The 24,535-nt window shown below is 40.1% G+C and overlaps 2 protein-coding genes across 3 annotated transcripts in view; one reads left to right on the top strand and one right to left on the bottom strand.

Annotated features, from left to right (window-relative positions):
* slc6a6a (solute carrier family 6 member 6a) overlaps window positions 1-9,557 on the top strand; it is a 17,693-nt gene extending 8,136 nt beyond the window's left edge. For both annotated transcript variants that reach the window (XM_010790480.1, XM_010790471.1), the window contains exons 7-14: window positions 355-458; window positions 606-730; window positions 2,116-2,228; window positions 3,588-3,725; window positions 4,163-4,265; window positions 6,476-6,576; window positions 6,719-6,889; window positions 7,865-9,557. In XM_010790480.1, the coding sequence (XP_010788782.1) occupies window positions 355-458; window positions 606-730; window positions 2,116-2,228; window positions 3,588-3,725; window positions 4,163-4,265; window positions 6,476-6,576; window positions 6,719-6,889; window positions 7,865-8,020 (1,011 nt within the window). In that variant the 3' untranslated portion in view covers window positions 8,021-9,557. The remainder of the gene's footprint in view (window positions 1-354; window positions 459-605; window positions 731-2,115; window positions 2,229-3,587; window positions 3,726-4,162; window positions 4,266-6,475; window positions 6,577-6,718; window positions 6,890-7,864) is intronic.
* A 2,502-nt stretch (window positions 9,558-12,059) lies between these two features.
* grip2a (glutamate receptor interacting protein 2a) lies at window positions 12,060-22,358 on the bottom strand (the record flags this gene model as incomplete). Its single annotated transcript, XM_010790643.1, has 12 exons — window positions 12,060-14,070; window positions 14,480-14,626; window positions 16,516-16,740; window positions 17,072-17,186; window positions 18,305-18,464; window positions 18,559-18,741; window positions 19,116-19,255; window positions 19,517-19,661; window positions 20,586-20,731; window positions 21,154-21,217; window positions 22,001-22,081; window positions 22,190-22,358. Coding segments are annotated over 12 exons (1,773 nt in total), but the record flags the coding sequence as incomplete, so codon positions are not given.
* Between the last annotated feature and the right edge of the window lie 2,177 nt (window positions 22,359-24,535).

Here is a 24,535-nt window from a genome sequence, read left to right on the forward strand (position 1 = left end):
TTGTCCCTCCAGCCCACCTTACACTCAAGATTGTGGTGGAGATAAGACAAACAGAGATGTATTCATCTCAAGTGGGAAAAAAAAATCAATATTTGCACTAAAATGTTTGCCTTCTTGATATGAGCAATGACTTTCAATAAGCTGAATAGCATGGAGCTCATGATAACATTTCCAAAACACTTTCATAACAGGTGTTAAGAAACGTGTTTCTGCCCCACTGCTCATGTCATTTAGTAGCTTTAAAATATTTTTTTATCAGGGGACATTGCTTTAAGATTTGCACTGGACTCTACAGTTTGACGTCATCAACATTGGATCCCATTATGAAAGCGTACTTGTCTTCTGTCTCGTTAGGTGTGGATTGATGCGGGAACCCAGATATTCTTCTCTTACGCCATTTGCCTGGGAGCCATGACGTCCCTGGGGAGCTACAACAAATACAAATACAACTGCTACAGGTGAGCACTGTTTCCGCTGGGGGCGGGGGGGAGTGGGACTGTAGTAGTGACAGCAACTCGTGTCAGAGACGGTTGCGTGAATAGAAAATGGGAACTTCGGTTCCACCTGTGTTCATTAACAACCTCCATGACATATGTGTGACATAGGGACTGTTTGCTGCTGGGAGGCCTCAACAGCGGTACCAGTTTTGTGTCTGGCTTCGCAATATTTTCCGTCCTGGGCTTCATGGCACAAGAACAAGGGGTGGACATTGCCGATGTGGCAGAGTCAGGTACGAGGGTCCAAGGGGATGGCAGCAGTGATGGTGGGCACTGTTGCTAAAAAAAAAGACAATTGGAAACTCAAAACCAAGCAAATTAAAAAAAAAAGTTATTAATTCAAGTCTCGGAAACGATGATGCTGAAATGTAGAGGTATCGGCAATTGCACACTCCTTGATTAAAAGCCTCAAAAGAAACAGAATTGTTACTTCAGTGTGAAATCTGTTGCACCTTTTCTGCGGACAGATTACATGGCATTGGTGCTGTGTGTTTTAGCTACACAATGACCTTCATGGTTAAGATCTCATCGCTACTTCAAGTGTTCAATGGCACCAGGTGTCTTCATGTCCCACAGTCAACCCACTCATTTCATTCAGTAGCTTTACGTCTTCTTGACCAGGGGACTTTGCTAAGAAGATTTGTACTGTATATACTAAGTGCACTGGCACCATGATGTGATATTTCTCACCAGCAGCACTGTTAACAACTGTGGACCTCCCGAGTGGACGCCACCGGTTCTGTTTCTGCCTTCCTTTATACTCTGGGGACTTTGAAGGAGATGCGTCTTCTTTCAGCATGCTCGCTTTGTTCAGTTTCAAATTACACTCTTTGCTTTCTTTAACACTGGAATATAATTATGTACATTCAAACTATAAACGAGTAAAAATTACAGTATTTCTTTGTTGGCATGTTAGTGTGTACATTCACAATACTCCACAATATATATATTAAAACAAATGAAATTAAGAATATGTTTCATGTAGAACTGGCATTTCGCTCAGCTATTCAATTGAGGCACTAGTTTGTGATTGCTGACTTTGCATCTCATTGAATCCTGTTGTAATGGTATGTGGCTTTGCTGAAATCCTCATGTGCTTTGTTGGGATTAGATTAGATTAGATTCCAGTTGGATGTTATTGCACACAGTACCAGAAATGCATATTAGCATTTTAGCAGTGCAAACAGATGCTCAAGTGCATGGATTTATATGTTATATAAACAATATGAAGCAGCTATAATACAGTATGTACTGTATGAACAGGACCTTTTTATAAATAGCATTTACAGTGGAAGGGCCATTACAGGAAGCAGTAATGTAATATCTACAGTGCAAAGAGAGACAAAACGTAAGGTTCAATGTTATTAATAAAAGTACAGGACACTAAAGCATGAAAAAAACAATTATATTGGGAATTGTATTTCCTTATTGTTTACAAGAGTACATAAAGTCAACCATAGATTTAGATTATTGGCAGTGCCAGACCATGCTCGGCTTGTCTATCTCAATCTTAACACACATTTTTCCATTCCCCTATGTCGTCCAAGCTGGAATAAAATACAGATATTAATGTTGTTCTCCTCCCCTTCTCCCCATCCCCGCTATGCTTTCCCTCCAGGTCCTGGTCTGGCCTTTATCGCCTACCCTAAAGCCGTGTCCATGATGCCGATGCCGACCCTCTGGGCCGTGCTCTTCTTTGTCATGCTGTTGCTTCTGGGCCTCGACAGTCAGGTCAGTATTTTCACAATCACCGTGGCTCCTGTCAAGCAATGTCCAGAATAATGAGTTGGTGATCTGTGCTCTGCAATGTTTAGTCGACGGAAAAGTTAACGCAAACTAATTTGATGATAGATAATTTGTGAAAAAATGGCAGAAATGCTGTTTTTTAGCCTCATAAATATCCATAGTCCCTGCTTTTATCTCTTTATATCGTATTCAACTAAATATCATTGGGTTTTGAACTTGCAAATCAAGACATTTAAAGAAATCGATATGGAATGTTAGAAACTGAGATAGATCTTTTTTTACACTTATACACCAAACAATTCATCAAGAAAGTAACCGGCAGATGAATCGATAATGAAAATAATCGCTTATGGCAGCCTTAAAGAACTGCCCGTTTCATTTCAGAGGGATACCTTCCAGGTCCCTTCCAGGTTAGCTGGCTCCTGCCATCCACAATGTGTAAAACACATTAAGTGTCTCAGATCCATATCGAACGTCTCCAAGGTATCAGATAACTGTCAGACAAGAAAAGCAGACTTTTCCCACAAAGGAATTTTACTACTACGCTCGACCGCACTTGATGAGGCTTAAATTCCCTTTAAAGCCCTGTAGTAACACAAATTAAGTTTTAAAAGATGATACGCGTTAAAAGCCAAACATGTACTTGGTAGAAGTCATTATGATAGCTTGCCATTGCGACTGAGCTTTGATCAAGAAAAGATAATCTACATAGACAAAACAAGAGTGTGCAATGGAGAGATTCGCCGGCCAGATCACATTTCCTGCCTCCAAGTGTAATTCTACTCCTGTGCTAAGTCCTGCACATGGCCCGCTACTTCTCTCAGCCAACTGCGAGATCAGGCCAACGCTCTAAATTTGAGCACATGTAAATACTCATGCGGTTATTTCCATGAGGCATGTTCCCAGTTACAGTTTGTGCGTGTGTGTGGGTGTGTTTCTTGACCATAAAATTAATTCAGTCCTGAATGCTATATATTGTTAACGTCGCTCACACATACATGCCACTGTTATGTAAGGGCTTTTTGTTTGGTTTTCATGCAACAAAGGAGCGTGTTCTTAGTAAATTGGAACAATCTCATGATTTTGTTATGACATTATGTAGCTTAAGATGAGGCCAAGGGGAACAAGAGGGAGACAGAAACAGAGATTTACTGTTGTTTTGTTTCTGTTGCATCTTGGTAGCAACAAACCAGTGCTGCAAAGAGGAGCCCTGTGTAAATTATCATTACTGCTCAACAAAGACAGCTTTCATTCTCTAATCACTGGTTTGCAGAGGCTACACAAGAGCTGCATGCACACAAAAAGACACTTCTGAGAACTTAATAGTTGTTTTTGTCCCCACAGTTTGTTGAAGTAGAAGGACAGATCACCTCCATTGTGGATCTATATCCAGCAGTCCTCAGGAAGGGTTACCGACGGGAGATGTTTATAGCTGCGATGTGTTTGATGAGCTATCTTTTTGGACTCGCCATGGTAACAAAAGTAAGTTCACCAACAGTCACTTTTATTGGAGTTTCTACTGCTTATCCTGTAGGAAGGAAAAAGAGAGTCTTTGTATTCGGATCAACGGCAGAGATAACGCCACAGACTTTCCACTTGCCTCTCGACTGCCTCATTGTTACAACCAAATATGGCTTCCTACAACATCCACAGCTCACATCCTGTATGTCTGAATGGAACAATTTGGAATGCCATTTTCCATTTAGCAGTTAACTGTGCTCCAATGGCGTCTCAGCACCTGTTGAACTCTGCCTCTGTTGGTAGTGTGCCAGCATTCTTGTGTGCTGCTTTTAACACCCCCCATCCACTCCGCTTTTATACTCTCTTCTATCGCTTTGACTTTCTTTCGTTTCACACACAACAGAGAGATAATTAATGTCACTTTTCTTCCTTCTTTCTTTCTTTTCTTTTTTTTCCAGGGTGGCATGTATGTGTTTCAACTCTTTGACTACTATGCAGCCAGTGGTGTGTGCCTTTTGTGGGTTGCATTCTTCGAATGCATTGCTGTCGCCTGGGTTTATGGTAAGTGGACACAACTATGTTTTTCTGTAACGTCGTTTTTTCAAATTAATGATCCTGAAAAGTTGAGAAAGGAAAAAGCAGAAATGATCTCTTTGGTCGTAAACAAAGGTGTCCTTGTGGTTCGTCAGACATCAGTAGTTAAAAAATTGAACTGCATGCAGGGGCGTGGTGAGGGGGTTGGGGTTGATCCCGTGCTAGAATAAGATTGGCTATCCAGGGTTGCCTCCCTCTAGACCCATTCTTTTATTGTTAATGAGGGAAGAAAATAGTAACCCTAATGAGGTAACAACCCTAATTTGGAAGAAAGCAACTCTGCATTGTCCAAAAATAAATGCATTACTGATATTGTGTTGCTATCTGATTCCATAAATCAAGCATCGGCCAAACGTGAAGCCACTATATGTACACTTTTGTGACTCTGAGGCTAAGTATGCTTCACCAAAACTCCCCAGGACTCAGAGTTAGGTGGCTTGGAATATAAAATATATTTTAATTTAGCTTTCCTACCTTTCAAAATGTCTCCGCATTTCTAAGTACCATCCCCGGACTGAAGTGTTTTCCTTTTAAGAAACAAATACTGTCCTTATAACAATAGTCCCTTAGATACATGAATCAAATCCATCTTAATTGCTTGGCCTCAGTGTTCCTGGCCCCCAGGATTACAGATGCGTTACTCTTTGATTAATGTGCCGTAGACATATGCAACATATTACAAAGTAAAAAAAAAAAAAAGTTGGGAACCAGTGACTTTTGGGAGCTGTTTTCTATCATTGTTACGAAAGATGCTATTATAACAGCACCACAAAGGAAGCTTACTAACATTCGTCTGTATTCCCTTGCCAGATGTTAAAAAGGAACTCAAAACAAAACAAAAGAACACATTGTTCACAACGTGTACAAAGGAGCATAATAATAAACCTCAGGCACATGTGAACCACAGCACACACAACTCACTATAAAATGCAATAGCCCACATAGTTCAGTGCAATAAACGTGGAAGGACGAATAATGACCTAGTTGCCAGACTGTTTATACTATATACATGTTATATGGTGCAGGATTAGTGGAAATACAAATGCTGCAGTTAAGGACAGACGGCAGAGATAAGGGGTAGAATGAAGGTCAGTCTGCGATAACAAAAATATCTCTGGAATAGTACAGACACATGGTATTACTTGTACAATGTTCAGTAACTTAAGGGAAGCTACAGGTTAGGTTAGGTTAGGGCTACACATAGGGTTGCAAAGGAGCGGAAAGTTTCCATGGGAAGTTAAGCTGGGGAATTTTGGAAATATTCGATGCAAAATTAAACAAAAAAACATGACATTTCAACAGATATTTAGTAGAACAGAACAAGTTTGAATTATTTTATTGAACAATTATTTGTTTCATTGAAGAATGAAAACAGGAATGTTGAGTTAAATGTTACTCATCCCCTGTCAATGCACCTCCCGTCCAAAAATCCACACAAAGTCCCATTCAAAATGTTAAATGAAAAGAGCCCTTCTCCCTCCAAAAAGTCCCATTAAACGTGCAAATCTTCCTTCAAGCGATCCTCATCAACATCACACTCTGAGACTTCCTCTTCAGTGTCACTGTCCAGCCTTGTTGAGGATGGCTCTGTGTCAGGCTCAGAGAGCCTTAGGTTTGCCCGAATGCCAACCAGTTTTTCCACTCTCACATTTGTCAGCCTGTTGCGAACCTTTGTGTTGTCTCAATAGCCATGCAGTAAGCAGTGTGCTATGGCATGGATATTCAAGTGTACTTGAATGGCATCTGTTTGTTTTAGTCAAGATTATGCTAAAATATACTTTCCCCAACTATATCTAAGTTCCCTATGAAGAGCCAACCTTCAATTTAGAAAATTCCCGTTTAATCCCGTTAATTCCCGTGGAAAGTTTCCATCTTTGAAAATTCCCAGAATTTTGCAACCCTAGCTACATCTCCCATTTTTTTTTTTTCAGCGACTTACATTTTTATTATTTACTCGATTCATCATTTGGTCTGTAAAATGTCAGAACATTGTGAAAGATTTCCACCCAAAAAAAGTGTTTTAATCGCCTTTTCAGTTTACAATGATATGAAAAGTAGCAAACTTTTTCTGCCATTTTTGCATGAAATAATTACTCAAGTCGATATCTTTTGGATTTATGTATACCAGTATGTAAGCTGGCACTCATGGTATTCTGTGTTCCCTTTGTGTTGGATAGGAGTTGATAATTTCTACGATGCAATTGAAGATATGATTGGCTACAGACCAAACTCATGGATGAAATGGAGCTGGTCTTATATCACACCTGTCCTCTGCATGGTGAGAGATGAGCGACAGCTTTTTAAGTTTCACTTGATTGTGTTGAAAGAAGATATTGTTGATGACATGTTGATAGTTGGAGATTCAAGGTCACAGGGAGGTGTACAAGTTGTACTAAAAGAAGTGTGTTTTTGTTTCCAAGGGCTGTTTTATCTTCTCCCTGGTGAAGTACAAGCCCTTGACCTATAACAAGGTGTACGAGTACCCTGACTGGGCCATCGGTATTGGCTGGGTTTTGGCCCTGTCCTCCATGATCTGCATCCCTATGGTGATGGTCATCAAGATCTTAAAGTCTGAGGGATCCCTGATCGAGGTGAGCTCAACAAATAGTGTTTTTAAATGAATAGTTGGAACATTTTGTTTTAATTGCTTATTTGCGGTCTTGTTGAGAGTAAGATGATATTACTCTTGTATCTGTACCCTAATACTGAAACTTTGCTTAGCATAAAAACTGGAAACGGCGTGAACAGCTAGCCTGGTTTTTCTAAAGCTAACCTAACAACATTTCTAAAGCACACTAATTAAACTACTGTTTGTTACATCTGTACTAAAATCAAAGTAAAAGTCATATTTTACTGAGACAGCTAAAGGCTAGTTTTCACTATTTTTCAAAAATAAATGGGACTTAAAACCCTAAGACTACAAATCTTGTTACCAACCTGTGTTAATTGTTTGGACTGAGATTAGTTTTGACAAAATCATTATTTGAAAAAAAGAAATATGAGAGAAACAAACTAAACAATAGCTAACTCTAGCTAGCCATCCTCCCTCAAACGTTTGTAGATAGGCCTATACAGAAAATGTGTAGCTACGGCTAGCTGCTATCTCAACTCTCAAGCCCTAAACTGCCAGCTGTCAGTAAATATGCAGATTAGCTCCATGCGATAGTTCAAGCCAGGGCAACCTCTTGTGGTCACATGACTGTCGCTTTGCATGTTATTGCAGCACATCAACAGTCTCAACTTGTTACCATGAGGTTGTTTAGCAACCAGACTATCCGTTTTCCTTTGCTTAAGGTCATTCTGTCAAACTAAGCTAATCTCCCGGCTGCAGCTTCACATTTAGCAAGTGTAGATTTTTTTTTCATCTCAATTCCTGGTAAAAGTATGAAGAAGTCTGCTCCCCAAATGGCCGTCAAATTTAAATCAACATGGCTTGAAATGTTGAACATGGACAAATTCAGATGCGATGTTTGTCATTTTAAATATAATAGCTGTCATTCTGAGCATTATACTGCCCCTGTTTGTGATGGTCATTAGTCCTATCTGTCGTCTCCTTCCTTCCTCAGAGGATCAAAGCAGTAGCGGCCCCGGCGAAGTCAGGCGTGAGTTCTCGCCCGAAAGAGTACAACGTGAAGGGCAGCGAGCTGACACAGCCCCTGGACGCAAACGGGACCAATGGCTTGAACAAGCCCACCCACACCATTGTAGAAACAATGATGTGAGCGCTCTCTGTGAGAGGAATAAGATTGATGTGCTTTCTGTGTTATTATCATACTTGCTAACCTTGATAATGGTAGGTTTACATCATCCAATATATTCACGTTAGAGATACTCTGATTTGATTTTTATGAAAAAAGTTATATATTATTGTTATGGTTTTTTTTTTTCTCATGTCATTTTTTTTTTACTATATCAATATTGTTGTTACAATTGTTGTTGCTGTAGCTGGCACTGATCTCAGTTTAGGCAGTATTTTGAGATAGAAAATGTTCAATGTTTACTACCTTTCTGTTGATTCCGGAGAAAAGATGACGAATTTGCTTTTACGGTGTATTAGAAGAAAAATTCTCACTTCACTTAAATTTAGTAAACTAAATGAGTAATTAGCCATGTAAAAGGGAAAAGACGTCTAAACACTCTCACTTTATTGTTACTGTTTTGTAGCCCTAACCATCTTTTTTAATATCTTAATGTTCATCCCTGCAGTGAAAATGAATGTACCCTTGTCTCTGAGTAGAAATCCTTAACATGTTAAATGGCAATATGTAGTGTAAATAGTTAATCTTGCTTGACATCATTTAAGCTACAAGTTAAACTAGGCCTTGGTCAAATACTATGAGAAAGTCCACCCTCAAAAACAGAAAAAGGATAAAAAGCAAAAAAACAGCCGAGGAAGTAAGGAGGAAAGGGAAGTGGCATTTTTAGAGTATTTGGACACAGCCTGTTTGACTACTATAGTCAGTCCCAGTGCATTTATGGAAACCTCTCTTTGCACTTTATGTCGTTTAATCTTTATTGTAGTATTTGTTTATATTGTTGCAAGCTATTTGGAGATGCATTTGCAACACATTTCAGGAGGAATATTTGTAGCTTTTAACCTTTTGATATTGTAAACTTTGATATACAGTATCTAGTTGTCTCCTTGGCCTTGCTAAGACATTGACACATTTAGAGTAGAAATCAAACATTCTTAGCCAAATCTGTGAGAACAATTTTAAAAAGTCAAAACCTTTCTTTTAACAATCCTTACAGCTTTTCTCATTGTGCTCATTACAGTAGCAGACGCGATCTACAGATCTACCACTAGATTTTAGTTGATAATGTTTCGATTTAGGCATTTGTATCATAGATCTTAAATGTTTGTAAATCACTTATGCCTTTTTGTAACAATTTTATACTGTACATCATTTGAACACCATCACTGATTAATTAATTTTACTGAAAACTTTCTAAATATTGATTATATTGTAAAATTGGATTACATTTGTCAGAGTGCAATATTAATTGAAGCAATGGAATGCTCTGCTTGCTCAAAATGCACCACAGATTTAGAGTAATGTTCAATAATGCAGCATCTTGCCCAGTAAGATACAACATCTGAAGAATGTGCAGGAGCCACCACAGTACCGTGCTGCTTTGTCAGTTAACATCTCGGAGATTCAAGTGTACCAAAGTATTTTTGTCTCACAGTTGTCCCCTTTTTAGATGCACATTGCATCATTTCTATATAGATTATGAATAAACATTTTTTTCTTTGGATTTTGTGTCATACAAATGATTTTGTTCTCTTAATATTAATGTCGGCAGCATTAGCATCCCTGAAAAGTGGAGAAATGTCCATCTGAACATGACACCAGTTACTTTGTATCCAATATTTACAAAAATGCTTTTCTTCCTGAATGCCCAATTACTCCATTCTTCTCTTTAGTCTTGTATTTTTCCACTGTATCAACATTAAAGTTTCACTAGGAACCAGCTATTGAATTGTTGGTAGCTGAAGCCTAAAGCAAGAATACACTGTTAAATACATGTTTTATTCTTGCCATAAAAATGACTGCATATATTGGAGGAGTTCCTTGCTAAAAGGATATCTACCACGCACAGATGATTTATAGACTGCCTTTCAACACAATATCATATGTCTTCCGACATACATGGAATATCAAGTAAATGTGCACTACGTAACTCTAACCCTCAGGTTTAGGGTGCCCGCTGGATGTTTTTACCAATGAATCAACACTAAGTATTTTTTTCATTAATACGATCATGTGTTTTGACCTTTGTCAATACTAATTTGATTCTACTCCTGAAAGAACCAACTATTTGAACAGATAAAACCAATGCCCGCTTTGACCCCCACCTCTCACCACTCATTGATACTTGGCGTGAATATTTCTAGGTGACCCACCCACCATCAATCTAATGCCCCGGAACAGGTGGGAACGGCATTGACATCTCAACCACAGGAATGATTCTGGCTTATTTGGGCATGTCTCTGGTGTCCAACCGTCCGGCCGAAGCTCTTGAGTGATTGAACCCCCTTGCACTTTAATATACGTCACCTGGATGGTCAACATGAGTGCAGGAGGAAGCAAGAACTCCAAATGCATTATGGCAAAGGGAGAGCACATGCATCTCTGTCAGGCTCATTAAGTGTGGCAAATGTTGAGAAAAAAGAAATCTCATTCATGTCCTCAAAACTAATCAGAAACCCTGCTTGATAGTTATTTCCTGCTCTAATATTGTGACAGATATTGGATTTACTTAACATAGATCAGTGGTCACCAACCTTTTTAAGCCCAAGATCACTGACCTCGGCCTAGGTGAAAGGCGAGATCTACCTATTGCAGAATTGAGTGAAAAAGACGGCCCAGACAATGCTTCCAATTTGAGGCCTTTTATATAGGCTAATTGCATTTTAATTACTGTTACAATGAAGGCTCCATAATCAGCTCACGGCATATAAGCAGGGGTATAGTGCTATTGGGGGGCAGACCTCACCTCCTCTAGGGGGGTTCGGGGGGATGCTCCCCCAGGAAGATATTTTTTTGAATATTGAAGTTGAAAGCATCAATCTGGTGCACTTTGAGAGCAACATGAAGAGATCTATGGATACCTCTCTCAGCACCCGTATGAAACAGAACTGTAAACAGATTTTCTTTTTCTTTATGGATATTTTACAAATCACTCCCCTTTTAAACTGTATTCTTGTTTTACTGACATACTGTATAGTAGGCTATTTCATACCTGTTTTTCATTTATTCTCTTATTGTTTGTATAACTATAATGATCATATGAAGGTGTGCCGCGGAAATAATCTTTTGAATAATTTGTGACAAAACCGTTCTAAACACTCAGAGAGTCCTTTAGCTCACCTGAGCCCCTCAGTCTGACAGGAGAGGACTCTCCTCCAGCTTGTTGTGGAAACAGCTCCTTATGTCAGTTAGTGCAGCTAGCTAACCAGATGCTAACATCACGGTCCCCGCTAGCACCGGTCCCTCTCTCTCCCTCTCTCTATCACACTAAATGCGCTATTGCCACACACACACAGCCGAGCTTGAATGACACAAGCACACGTGTATTTCCATGCAACTCTCTGATTGGTCTGTTGTCTTGCCTCTGTTGCGTTCACTGAACACGGGAAATTACAGGCCTGCCGTTGTCTCTTGTGTCATGATGAGGTTCACGTAAAGCACGGTTAATGTATTATATTATTGAGGTTTCTCAAATGTACGTCAATCAAGTGGCACCTGCTAACGGGGTGGTGGTGGATGATAGGTTTATATCTAAAAACGTATTTTTCAAACATTATTATTTAAATGTTCTTTTTCTTTCTTTTGTTTTTTAACGGTCCGCGATCTACCCGCACCACACTCGCGATCGACCGGTCGATCGCGATCGACTGGTTGGCGACCACTGACATAGATGGACAATAACATGTTGTGCCCCATTTGCAATGGACACCTTGTCACAAACTGATCTTACACAGAATACTAGTAGTTACCCAGTGTGTGACAGTAAACTAATTTAATGACATTTCCAAAAAATGTTTTCAAACTGTCAATAGGGCTTTAAAGTCCTAAAAACATAACCTTAAACTAGGCAGTCTAAGCTGCCAAATATTACAAAAAGTATTTATTATAACTTGAAACAAACACAACATATTGCATTAAACCCAACTGTTGACACGCTTTTGGGTTAGTGTGCGTTATCTTGGTGGGGATAGCCATAATAAACAAAACACTGTTGACACACCAGAGCAACTATGGTTTCATGAACTTTATTCTCATAAAAAGAAATGCATTTCTTAGTTTATAATAAATTAAATAACAAAAATAAAAATCATATTAATAAATAAATATTTCAAGTTACTTTGAAACTATTCCTGACTTATTCAGGGAGGATGTTGTAATTGACCACACAATGTGCAGCCACATTCAGTATCACAGCTTTCATGAAGATACTCAATGTGTGCATATACTTTAAATGAAAATAAAGCATGCCAATGATACATTATACAGCAAAATAAAAGATACAGTAAATTAATAAAATACCTTAGAAATAGGCCTCTGTGTATAACATGTCATTTTATATAAGAAATATCTGGATCAGATAAAAACAAAATGTCACTGCCCCAAGGATTATTCAATCTTCTCTGAACAGGACATCACAACTATCTCACAACATCTTCACATCGGCCAACACACGAATCAGGTTCTCATCTCCAGAGGAAGCTGGATCAGCAGGCCAGATTTGTTACACTAAAGCTTTATAAAAACACAGACATGATGAAAGGGGGCACCCCAACAAAGATCAAATTCCAATACCGTTTTTGTTTTAAAGTGAGGGATACTTGCTAAAGACAAACCCATGCCTTACATGCTTTTTGAGAACGGTAGAGAAAACAGCTACTGCAGAGAGGAACATCAGATGTGGACTGAGAACAAGAAAATCATTAATCACTGAAAATGTAAAAAGGCATTTCATCCTCCGTTTTGGGAAAGGATGTAATTCACTTAAGGAAGCATCAGTGATGGTCCACCAACCAACCCTTAAGTCATTCTGGTGTAATGCCACATGCCTGAGTCACACAGTGAAATGTGAAAGTGAGGGAATTTTCAAGAAATAAATCATAAAATGTGCCTTCTGTGCAAACGCAGTGCTAGCAAGAAACATGTGCAGAAACTGAAAACAGCATTTTTGTTAATGTGAGGGTGAGTCATCAAAACGGGAGCAAAAAAAACTAAATGTATATAACTGGAGAACAGTAGAGTCCCTCTGGAACCATTCAGAAACTATTAAACCGTCAAGGAAAAACAGAGTAGAGTGTCTTCACAAGCATTCCTGGTATTAAAATGTAAGGAGGTTTTAAATTCAGCTAACGAGCCTTGGAAACTACCAGGGAGCATTTTGTCTATTTGGAGGTCCTGTCACTTCTGTGGGACGGGCAGTGTGGGAAGAGAATGGAAACAAGGGCAGTCAGCCATGTCGTGTATGAAATTACTCAAATAAGCATAAGGGCCTTGGACCTTGAGTCCATTTACACCCTGTGTGTCAGTGCGTGCGTGTTTTATAAAGAATTGCATGTGAATCTTTTATGTGCAACAAAAAGATTGCATAATAAATGGAAACGTGAAGCTCAATCAGAGCAAAAGATATAAAATATATAAGAAGTGTGCGTATGTGTGTGTGTGCAGTGTTTGACTCTCCAGAGGCCTGTGTGTTAACATCCTGGCTCAGTCAGAAGCTATGACTCCTCCTGTTATATAAGCCTGCATGTGGCTTTGCCTCTGGAGAGGAAAGCGGTGAGGTGGGAGGTGGGGGGGAGGGGGCTGAAGCCAGAGCCTCCTCTGAACTGCATCATGGGAACACAGTGACTAATTCCGGCAGAAGTGAACACATGCACTTGTAACTTTGTGAGTGAGGGATGCTTTCAGGCGGTGAGAATGGCCGTTCTTTGTTGGTGTGTCAGAGAGGTACTGTGTGATAAATGTACCGTGCACAACAGTGTGTGTGTGTGTATGCGTGTGTGTGGTCCCAGTGCTTCATAAAGCTATACCGTCTATCTGTGTGGTCACAGGGCGATGCTGTTGGTCCTGGGCTGCTCGTGAAAGCAGAACAGTGAATGTGAGCGGTCGTTGGAGTCGTCGGGCCGCCCGGGGTCTGCTGCCAGAGGATTCCTGCTAATGACCAGGTCCAGGGCGGCCCCTGCCTCTATAATAAGAGGTACAGTCAGACAGCAGTCCAAGTCCCTGGTCCTGGCTCGGTTCACCTAAAAAAGGCATAGATTGTCATTAGGGGAAATTAGCTTTTTGTTATATTGGTGAGAGATTTCATTGTAATTTTCAGCAGGATGATGACAAGCCGTTTAGAAACAGTTTTACTGCTGTCAGATAAACAGTAAATAATAAATGTATAGAATAGCACAAGATAAAAAGAGACAAACAACAAAGTGTCCTTCTTATAAAAAGGGCTGTGCTACAAACCTATTTATTTTTTAATGGTTATTAGGGATTACAGTTTTGATTTAGAAGATGGAAATATTTGTTAAAATGTTTCAATTGTTCAATGGAGGACACGTTTTTACTTGCACGTATAAAGTATATGTACAGGGGATGGATATCATTCTGGTCCAACATTCACTAACAAGCAAAACAATTTGAATTTCTTCAAATCCATACCTGAAGAATGCGGTCGAAGGGTTTCAGCCCCGCCTGGTCAGCTGGGCCGTCGGGGCGGATCATGTTGACAAAAACTCCTTTCTCCAGAAGCCCGTCGGATACACTGAAGCCAAAGTCATTGCTGTCATGGTCCTTCCTTAAGGTGACCTGAAACACATGAGGACACAGATTTTACAGTACAGCACATATTCATAAAAACCTTTTTTCTTGGCGTTTACACACAGGCTTTTATGTCAAAACTGCAGCAATTTAGTATTTGGGGCAGAGATTTGCAAAAGATTATAGCCGATGGCTAGAAATCCTGACTTCTTTTTTTTTTTTTTACATTAGTAAAAGTCCTAAAACACTGGATCCTCCTGGATTAGTTATAATGACACACGCTAGTGTCATTCATAGAGCTCATGCTTCCTAAAATGCTCATATCGTGTTTCGGGCTTTACATTAAACACTTAAAGGCTACAAGACAAAGCAGAGATAACGCTCAGAATAGGAAACATGAGTCTCAAGATACATTGTTCCGTTCTTTTTAACAACCAGTGTGACTGAGTCAACCTGAAAATAAATACACAGTAGATGAGAAGGTGAATACCATTCTCATATCTGTCCATTAAATGTGAAGCTGCAGCCAGGAGACAGTTATCTGAGCTAAGCATAAATACTACTGCTTGCCTGGCTGGAGTAGATGCTACTCTTAGCTAGCTAACTGTCTGTTGTTCGACAGATAAAGAGAAATAACACTCTCCTATCTAACGTTGTGCAAGAAAATGACTAAGCACATTTTCACAAAATGTTAACTTTAAATTGTGGCCGGACAAAAACAAAGGTAAAGAACAAAATAAAAAAGACATGATAATATGTAAGATAACTCTAGAAGGGCATTTGTCATGAAATTGGGCTTCTACATTTTCCATAATCCCTCTGACAAACAAAAACCTGAAAACATAAAATCCCTGGTGGAGGTTGTATACATTTTTAATTCATAGTCTTGCAAACTACTACATATAAATTGTTGCAGTATTGTATCATCACAGAGCTGCACAGTTGTGTGTCCGTTATTCTTCCTCTGTTTATACTAAACAACGTTTTAAACGACCACATGTCTCTGTGTCATGTGTCTCTTGGGATTCAGACCCACATAAGCTGAGCTGGTACAACAAGAAACCACTTAAGCTAGGACTTCAGATGACTTTCCATGATATGAAGTCAGATGCGTCAACTCAAAACTATTTATATTTCCACACCGCCTGACGGTGTTGCTTTGTCACTAGAGCATGCTCTGTTCCGGTTACATTCTGAGATGCACAGATGACAGCAAACAGCTTCTCAGGGAGTACACACCAAGGTCACAGCATGTAATGATGCATAATGAATGTTGTGTGTTTCTGTTGTAAACATACTGCAAGTCCTGACTGGCCAGGTATCCACTGGGTCCAGTTAGACAGTACAACAGGCACAGTGAGTCCAATGAAGGAGGCACGCAGGTATAAACGTCATTATGGGCATGTTCCCTCAGGACACTTGTTTGCCCCATGTTCATCCTTCAAACTGGGAATGAAGCTGACTGATAAATCAATGATCAGATAATCATGTGTCTTTAGATTATTGTAGTAGTGCATATGGACTATCAAATATGATTTGGGTACAATATGCTGGTACAAGAGAATGGAAAGAGATGGACAATAAGGGAGTTTTTTCTTTTTTTACTACAGAGTACCTTATTTATACGTATCAGGAACAGTTACATTGTTACCAGTTAAAAATGGAAGGGGCAACTGGGCCAAAAATGTGTATGTTGTTAGTTAAAAAGGAAGAGACAAGTGGGCAAAATTGGGTACATTACAACAAAATTGGGCCAAATACCCCCCTAATTATTTATGGGGGGGGTTACGAACATGACCCCTAGAGGTCACTGACTCCCTGTTGAGGACCCATGATTCTCAACAGGGAGTCAGTAACTGCTTGCGTTTACTGATAATGAATACTGTTGTTTATTTTCAAATGATGAATTCTACTGTGTAAATCCCTAAAACAACTACCTTGTGCAGTGCCAGCGTGGTAGGGGACACGATATCCGAGGGGTCCCCTCTGCCCCGGGGGGGTAGGTCTCTGCTTCCAGTCAACATGTGCAGGTTGGTTTTGTTGTTAGACTCAAAGTGCATTGCTTCCCTTTTAATGGGACTGATTTCAGAGCGAAACATTGAGTCGTCGTTGGTCTTGGTTTCCTCCAGGTACAGACTGAGAGCGCTACCTGTCATGGATGCCTGAAAGAGCACAACATCAAAGAGCATCATGTAATAAAAAGGGACAGAAAAAAAGACATCCATTTGGACAGCACAACATAATCTCATGAAGTATCCACAGAGCCTGATTAGAGGCCAGGGCACTAAAGCCTTCCTGGGTTAGAGGCAGCAGGTGCCCGGCCTGTGTTGTCAGATTTAATAACAGATTACACACTCCGGCGATTATCATAATGCTTCATCTGGCATGCTCTTTTAGGGTGACACTGGGCTATGAGTACATGAGTGGGACAAAGCAGATGGCAGGAGAAAGCCAGGAGGGAGGGAGGGGGGGGGAATGACAGGCAGGCCGTACCTCCAGCTCCCTGAGTATCTCCGACTGTCCGCAGGTCTCCAGGTCCTGCAGAGCCTGGGACCAGAAGCTGTCATCCTGGTTCAGGGTGCCATGGCAACGAGGGGGGCTGACGAATCTATGACAACGCAGGAACCAGAACATGAGAGCAGCCCAGCGGGTCTCGAGGCCGGTGTGCCGCAGACAAGAGGCAGCATGGGAAATGCAGTTTTTTGGGCTGCACGCTGGAGAATCCCTTTGAAAACCTCTCAGGACCACATTGAGGGTTTTTACTGTTAATTCTCACACGTTTGGAGTCCACTAGATAAGCCTTTATAAAAGAGTTCAAGTCAACTAAAAGTAACATCGCCCCCCCCCAAAAAAGCAGAAAATGTAAAAGCATGTGACACAAAAGTTCAGAAAAAAAAAGGGAGGAGTGTGAAGAGACAGATAAGGCTGATGCATCCTTGGAGCGCTTTTTTGTGGAAACGTTTTTGTTGTAGACAAGGGGTGACAGAAAAAGATGTATCTATGTGAAACACCAAAGACTCGTGGGCAGTTAGTAAAGCAGATGAGAGAGAGAATACCTAAGAGAGAAGAGAAAAGACAGTTTTGGAAAAGCACGAAACATGAACGCATACAACACAAAATGAAGAGAAAAATAATTCACACAGTGCAGTTTGTTTTTTTCAATGATCCACAGAAGCACTATACACAGAGTGATGGAAGGATAAACCTACTAGTTATATATCTTTTTACTCTTCTATAATCTTTGCTTTTTTGAGAAGTATTCAATAAATCTACATCTTTAAGCCTCAAACTGTTATTCAAAAGTTAATTTCAGAAGTCTTGATATGAAATAACTCCATTAATAACTTATTGAATCCTGAAACATGATGAGGGGAACTGACTGTAAACCACTGGCTTATTCTCTAATAATGTGTTAAACAATATGAAGTAATAATGCACATTTTATGTAAATACTTGATCTGTAGAGTAACTATGCATGTCGTGTGTGTGTGTGTGTGTGTGTGTGTGTGTGTGTGTGTGTGTGTGTGTGTAGTAAAAAATACAACAGTCAGGTATAGCAAAACATGTTCAAGTACCTAAAACACCACAAGTCCAGTTCCAATGCTTATACACAGAATATGATTTGAATAAAAAGACATCCTTTACTGTGAAACAAAAAACACGAGAAGCAGCACTGACATGTAACAAGATGTTGACAGGATGTAAACTGCAGACCTGAGCCCTTACCCAGGTATATTATCCCACTCGTCCTCAGTGAACCTCCCATCGTACAGCGCTGAGTGGTGGACCAGGCCTGCAGAGCTGGAGCTGATTTGGTTTCTGAGCTTCGTGCGTCGCCAGTCATTTGGATTGAGCAATAGGTCTGAGGCTTTGTGGAGATATGTCCCTGAACAATACACACAAGAAAATAGAATGACCTTATTGGATGCAAGACATAAAAGAGGTACATTAGAGGTAACTAAGCATCCAGTGGACCTTACCTTGGCTACCGTAGCCTGCATCGAACCCTGAGCTATCCCAGGAGCTCATGGCAGAGTCTAAACTGGGCAGAGTGGCAGAGTAGACCTCAGAGTGTTTGCTGGTTTTTTGGGAGTCTGTCAGCTCATCCTCTGTGTCGCTTAAAAACCCAGTTTCTCTGTCCAGAGGCCGCTGGCCATCAGACTCTGGGAATGAACAGAGATTGAAATAATCATCAAACAAGGAGGAAGTGCACCTTTTATCAGTTTTAATTAATCATTTCTGTAGCATTTAAGCCTCAAAGAAAGCTAAATCAATGCATTTTAAAAGGTTATCAAAACCCAGCAATTGTCTTTATTTTCCCCGTACTTCTTTTTGTTTTTTATACTTTGTGTCTTTGTTTGTTTTCCTTCAGCAGGAGAATGGCAAGCAACATTTACTTTTAACGTAACCTTTTTTTGAGTTAAAAAACTGTTATCTTATTGTTTATTTTGGTTTCGTTTCTACTACATTTGCAAGATCTTGTTTTCCAAACCACTGAGAAGTAAAAAAGGAAACATTTGAGACCAAAATAACCTACTGTCAGCTTGTTTTTTTATCTTGAGGGTGACAGACTCCCCGGCCATCTGCAGGAGGTGGATGGCCTCGCTCAGCGGCTTCCCTTTCAGACTGACCCCGTTGATGGCCAGCACTCGGTCTCCTATATGGATGGCTCCGGTCCTGCAGAGGAGAAAGAGATACGAGACAGTACAACACACGGGCCAGGAAACTGTCAGGCTGCCAGCGCGCTGACTGGGACGGAAACAAAGAGGCTTCTTGTTTTAGAAAAAGACGAGACTGACATTGTTTATTGTCTTGTTTACTCTAAAAAATGTTCCCTAAGGGACCTCCTCAGATTTGACTAGCCTCAACCTAAAGCATGTGTCACCATCCTATCAAATCCCTCTTTACCCCCGACCGGTCCTCCTGCCTGTCTCTCACCTCTCTGCCAGGCCTTTCTTGGTGAGGCCTGAAATGACGATGGGGTCAAAGGGCTCCTCTGTCCCAGAGATCGTGATGCCCAGCGGTCCGTTATATCTCTTTAACTCCACTGTGTAGATTATAGAGCCCGACATCTCCAACTCATCTACAGCAAATAGAGGAAACGCATTAAACTCAAGATTAAAACGAACATTAAATACTCCAAGATAGAATACAATATATTTTCTAAAAGTCTGTGCAAATGGACAAATAACAGAGCATAACCTTTTGAATTGTGATAGAAAACGTATTTAATCCTCAAGTTAAAGAGTACAATTACCAATAGAACAATTTTAAAATGACTATATCTCGTAAACTACTTAATTTCATTGATTCCAGGTTTATGAATATTATTATTTGTTGGTTTTCTTAATTCTCTTTTGTAATGCACTTCATATATTTGGACTTTTTAATGACAAAACAATTGAATATGTAAACTTGGGCTCTGGGAACCTGGGATAGATATCCGTTACACTTTCCTTAGATCTATACGAACAATTAGTCCATTATTTTGAGCCGGACCAAATCTTTGTTTCTCGCGGCCCTGTTAGTAGGTTCCCAATCTAGGGGTGAGGCCCCATCCAAAGGGTCACTAGATTAGTATGAGGGGTTGTAAGATAATTAATGGGGTTCGGGAAGTTCAAAGTTCAAAAGGGTTAGCTACACACAAAAAAAAAAAATTCCTCAGTTATTCAAACGAAACAACTGGAGAAGTTAAAAGGGGAAGTGTATCTTGCTTCAACAGCTAAGAGCCTAAAGTCATTTAAATGAGACAAAAAGCCAACAAATATTATTTTAGAAGCCCATCTTGTCATTTTATATAAAATATTAATCTGAAGGGTAACTAGTAACATTTTAGGATAAATGTAGTGATGTAAGAACTACAATTATTTCCTATAAATGTTGTGGTCTTATAAAGATGCATCAAATGTAAATACTTAATATTTAAAAATTGTACTAAGTACAAACGTTTTTGTGTTTGGTTACTTTGCAAAGAATGCATATTTTGCGTTTCAAGCGATAAATGTACCAATGTTGTCCTCGTCTTTCTGGATTCGGAGTTTGACCATGTCCTCGGCCTGCTGCAGGACGTGCATGGCGTCCTCCATGGAGCAGTTCTCCAGACGCACGCTGTCGATGGCCAGCAGCCGGTCTCCAGGCTCCAGAGTGCCTGTTCTACCGGACACAGGAGCGAGAAAGATCACAGCTATTAACTAAGACCAGGGAGCTGCTCCTCCTGAGTCATATTGTGTCTCAGTGGGATCCTTCGGGGGTCACCATAACCTCCCCCTCACCCCGAGCCCTTCTGAAATGGAGCTGCTCTGTCCTACTGATCCCGTTTGAAAAGCTCAAACCAAATTAGGTTTGTATTACACAGTGGATTCACAAAACAATGTTATTTTGTAATGGAGTAATCCCACACAAGGCAGGAAAACATAGTTTACCCTGAACTGTAAAGTGTTGAGAAACAGTGTCACCCTAATGTGTCCTATAGCCAATGACCATTTCTGTACTCATAACAACTAAATGATATTCTATAGCCCTGTGAGAGGAATACAATGTTAAAATGAACAAGCATTTATGATGATAGGACATACCTGTGTGCTATGCTTCCTTTTCTGATGTCGGAGATGATGAGGGGCTTTCCAGGTTTTTTACTAGCTGGTGAAAAAGAAGAACAATTTAATTGTTTTTATTATGAAGTTTTTTGATTAACCACTTAATAATAACTCAACTTCATTTTCTCTTTGTTGCACTAATCATACTCGGCCTCCTGTTTATTCAGGGCACATTGAGTGAAGATGAATGATGGTACAGTCTGGTATTGTTCAGAGTTAATGAGGTATGAGCCCTCATGGTCTTTCAAGCCTGAGTTTTATGGATCACAGAACACTGATTCAAAGGCATGCAGCTCTGTGAGGTATTTTTAAGCGACACTGCCCTCTGCTGTTCATCTAGATCAGGGGTGTCCAAACTTTTTCCACCGAGGGCCACACACAGAAAAATATAGGAAGGGCTGGGCTGTTCCCTAGAGGTATATTGCCTCATAAGTTCAGTTATAAGTTAGCAATCAAATGTAGGTAAATGATGCTTGTGAGTGTTGGCAGCTCATCCCTTAAAACAGAAGCCTCAGATTGATTATAATAAGGAGAAATATGAAGGGTGTATTTCAAGCTTGTTATGTAAATAAGTCATTGGGATTTTTTCTTATCAATATGTTAGAAAATGCTTCCAACTTTAATTGACTGAATTTATTCAAAAAGTGGTTTTATTAAACACATGAATACTACTGTGTAATATATTTTTATATTTAAGAAGTACAATACAAGAGATATTCCATTATACTTTTTGAATTTGCTGAGGGCCAAGTCAAAATTGTCTGCGGGCCGCATTCGGCCCCCGGGCCGTAGTTTGGACACCCATGGTCTATCCTAACAAACTCACCACTGATGGTGATGCCCAGCTCCACTCCTCTCCTCTTGGGTAGTTTGACGTGGAAAGTGCCGCTGCTGGGAACCACTGACTCTAATTTGGTTTTAAAGGGAAGATACATTTGAAGATAAATGTAAGTATGAAGGCACAAATTGAGACTGAGATCTCACATTATAAGAATGTATCTTCACAATATGATACCTGCGACATCAAACTCAATCTCCACTGTGACCTTATTGGCCAGAGCAGAGTCTCTGAGCAGCTGATGGGCTTCCTCCAAAGTGCCATCTTCAGTCGGGATCCCGTTAATGGACAGCAGCCGGTCCCCAACCTGCAGCAGCCCGCACCTCCACACAGAAACAAAACATAGAAAGGATTAATGTGGAAATAAAGCTCTGGTGAAAGACTGTTTTGACCACGACTGTTCATATAGGAATACAGATATGTATAAATGTTAGGAATAAATATGATTAGGTGCAAATGGATGATAAATAAAAGGATCACATTTTAACAAGGGCTGCAACTTATGATTATTACAATTACTGATTAATACTGTCAATTTCCCTCCAATCAGAAAAGTGATAAATTACTATCGACACCATATACATTATAACTATCAATTCACAAAATCCAGTGTAGCCAGTTAAACATGGCTTAAGCTAATGCAGTCCACTAAATACTTACTCAAATAAATCCTACTTTAATGAAGGTGACATTTTTAATTTTTTGTTGAAATAGTTTGTGGTGTTAATTGATAGAGTTCAACAGCACCTATTCAACCGATGACATTATACAGAAATGTGTTCAACCCCGATATAAAATGTGACAGACATAAAGAAAAAGATGGCATAAAGAAAGTTTAGTTTCATAAAGCTGGCATCACACACAAATAAAACAAAGGCTTTTCTTAATAAAAAAAACATAAAGTTTCTCAGACGGATTAATGTCTTTATTAAAAAATGCTTGGCAGAAATGAGCGCATCCTAGCTTCTTGTTTTGTCCAACAAACAACTCAGAATGAAAATATTGCTACATAAATTACATAAAATATGGTAATGTGTTGCTTCATAGATGACCAGGATGCTTACAAATTTCAAGCGTTTAATCTACTAATCGTAACACTCGTTTCAAACCAGGCTTTACATTTCATGCTTTCAAGGGAAGAAAGTCCTGAGCGTTACAGCCTGTGTGACATGAGGTGTGAATGTTTAAAATACCATCATTAAATTAGTATGGCCTCAAGGCTTGCAATATAAACACAGACCTCACTTGAACTTGTAAAACCCCCTCGAAGCGAGCTCATACAGAAAAAATCTCACATTATCACACATTTACATCAGACCCTTAATTGCAAGGACAAACACTGAAGCTCTGTCAACTGATATTAATTCACTAAGCCCCACTGCTTGTTAACCTTGTGTGGAGGCTGAGACTCCGACATCACGGTCGGATGCTGCACTTGAGTCACTCCTGTCTAACTGCTGCTGGACTCATCGTGTTACAAGACCCAGGGGCCCCCGCAACACACGGCATCATTATGTTGCAGGACAAGGACAGATACAACACATCGGCCTGATCGGGGCAGGGTGCTAATTGCTACAACATGCAATCTCAATCAATACAAGACTACTTACCAATACGGGGGATTATCACCACTAAACAATGCCTCTTGTATAATGTGATACATCTACTACGGGGGACCCCGACTTCAGGTAGGTCTGCTTATGTACTGAAATGTCTTAATTGACTCCTCATCTCCTTTCACTGTTTTTTGTTACTAGGCCAGATCTGTTGCTCTTCTGCATGACTACGCACTCACTTCTTATTTCAAAAACATCTTCAACACATTCTCTTGATGCCATACAGTACTATTNAAGTTCCCACTGTGGGTCAAAATAATGCGCTGTGACCCCGAGGTGACTGTATTACTGAGTGAGGTCCATTAGTCTTCTTAAATCCTCCTCTACTTTCGCTTTTTGGACTTCATACAAGTTGTGTATTTTCGACACAGTGGTGGCTCTGGAAGGCAATTCATAAGTGCATTCGTTGGATGCTACCCGAATTATATCACGCAGCCCCTCGTCCTCCACAATGTTAATTGGCCTTCAAGCTGTTTCCACCCATTTAGCGATCTTTGTTGAAAGTTTGCTGCTCGTTGACGTGCCCGGGCGTCTCCCCCGCACACTTTCAAGTGTGGTCTAATGCAAGCGGGCGGCAGGAGCGGGGCTGTCGGCATCAGCAGTGTGCTTGGATTGTATAGATGGTATTTTAAACTCGATGCGCTCTGAAACTACGGGGCGGCCGAGGACAAAAAATGCACATGAGTTAATCGCGTTAAAATAATTATTAACGCGTTAACTTGACCGCCCTAGTATTAACATGTGAGGGTTTTATTTTGATATGTCTAGGTAATCATTTACAGTATGAAAGTGGAACATTATAAAGTCAAACGGGGGTAGTAAAGACTGAGGTTGTACAGTAAAGCTTTTTTGGACTATTTCCAATTAGAGCCGTGAATCAATAATTTGGCAAGTTGAAACTCAGATC

Source organism: Notothenia coriiceps, unplaced genomic scaffold (assembly GCF_000735185.1).
Source record: "Notothenia coriiceps isolate Sejong01 unplaced genomic scaffold, NC01 NC01_scaffold00001470, whole genome shotgun sequence".
Lineage (NCBI taxonomy): Eukaryota > Metazoa > Chordata > Actinopteri > Perciformes > Nototheniidae > Notothenia > Notothenia coriiceps.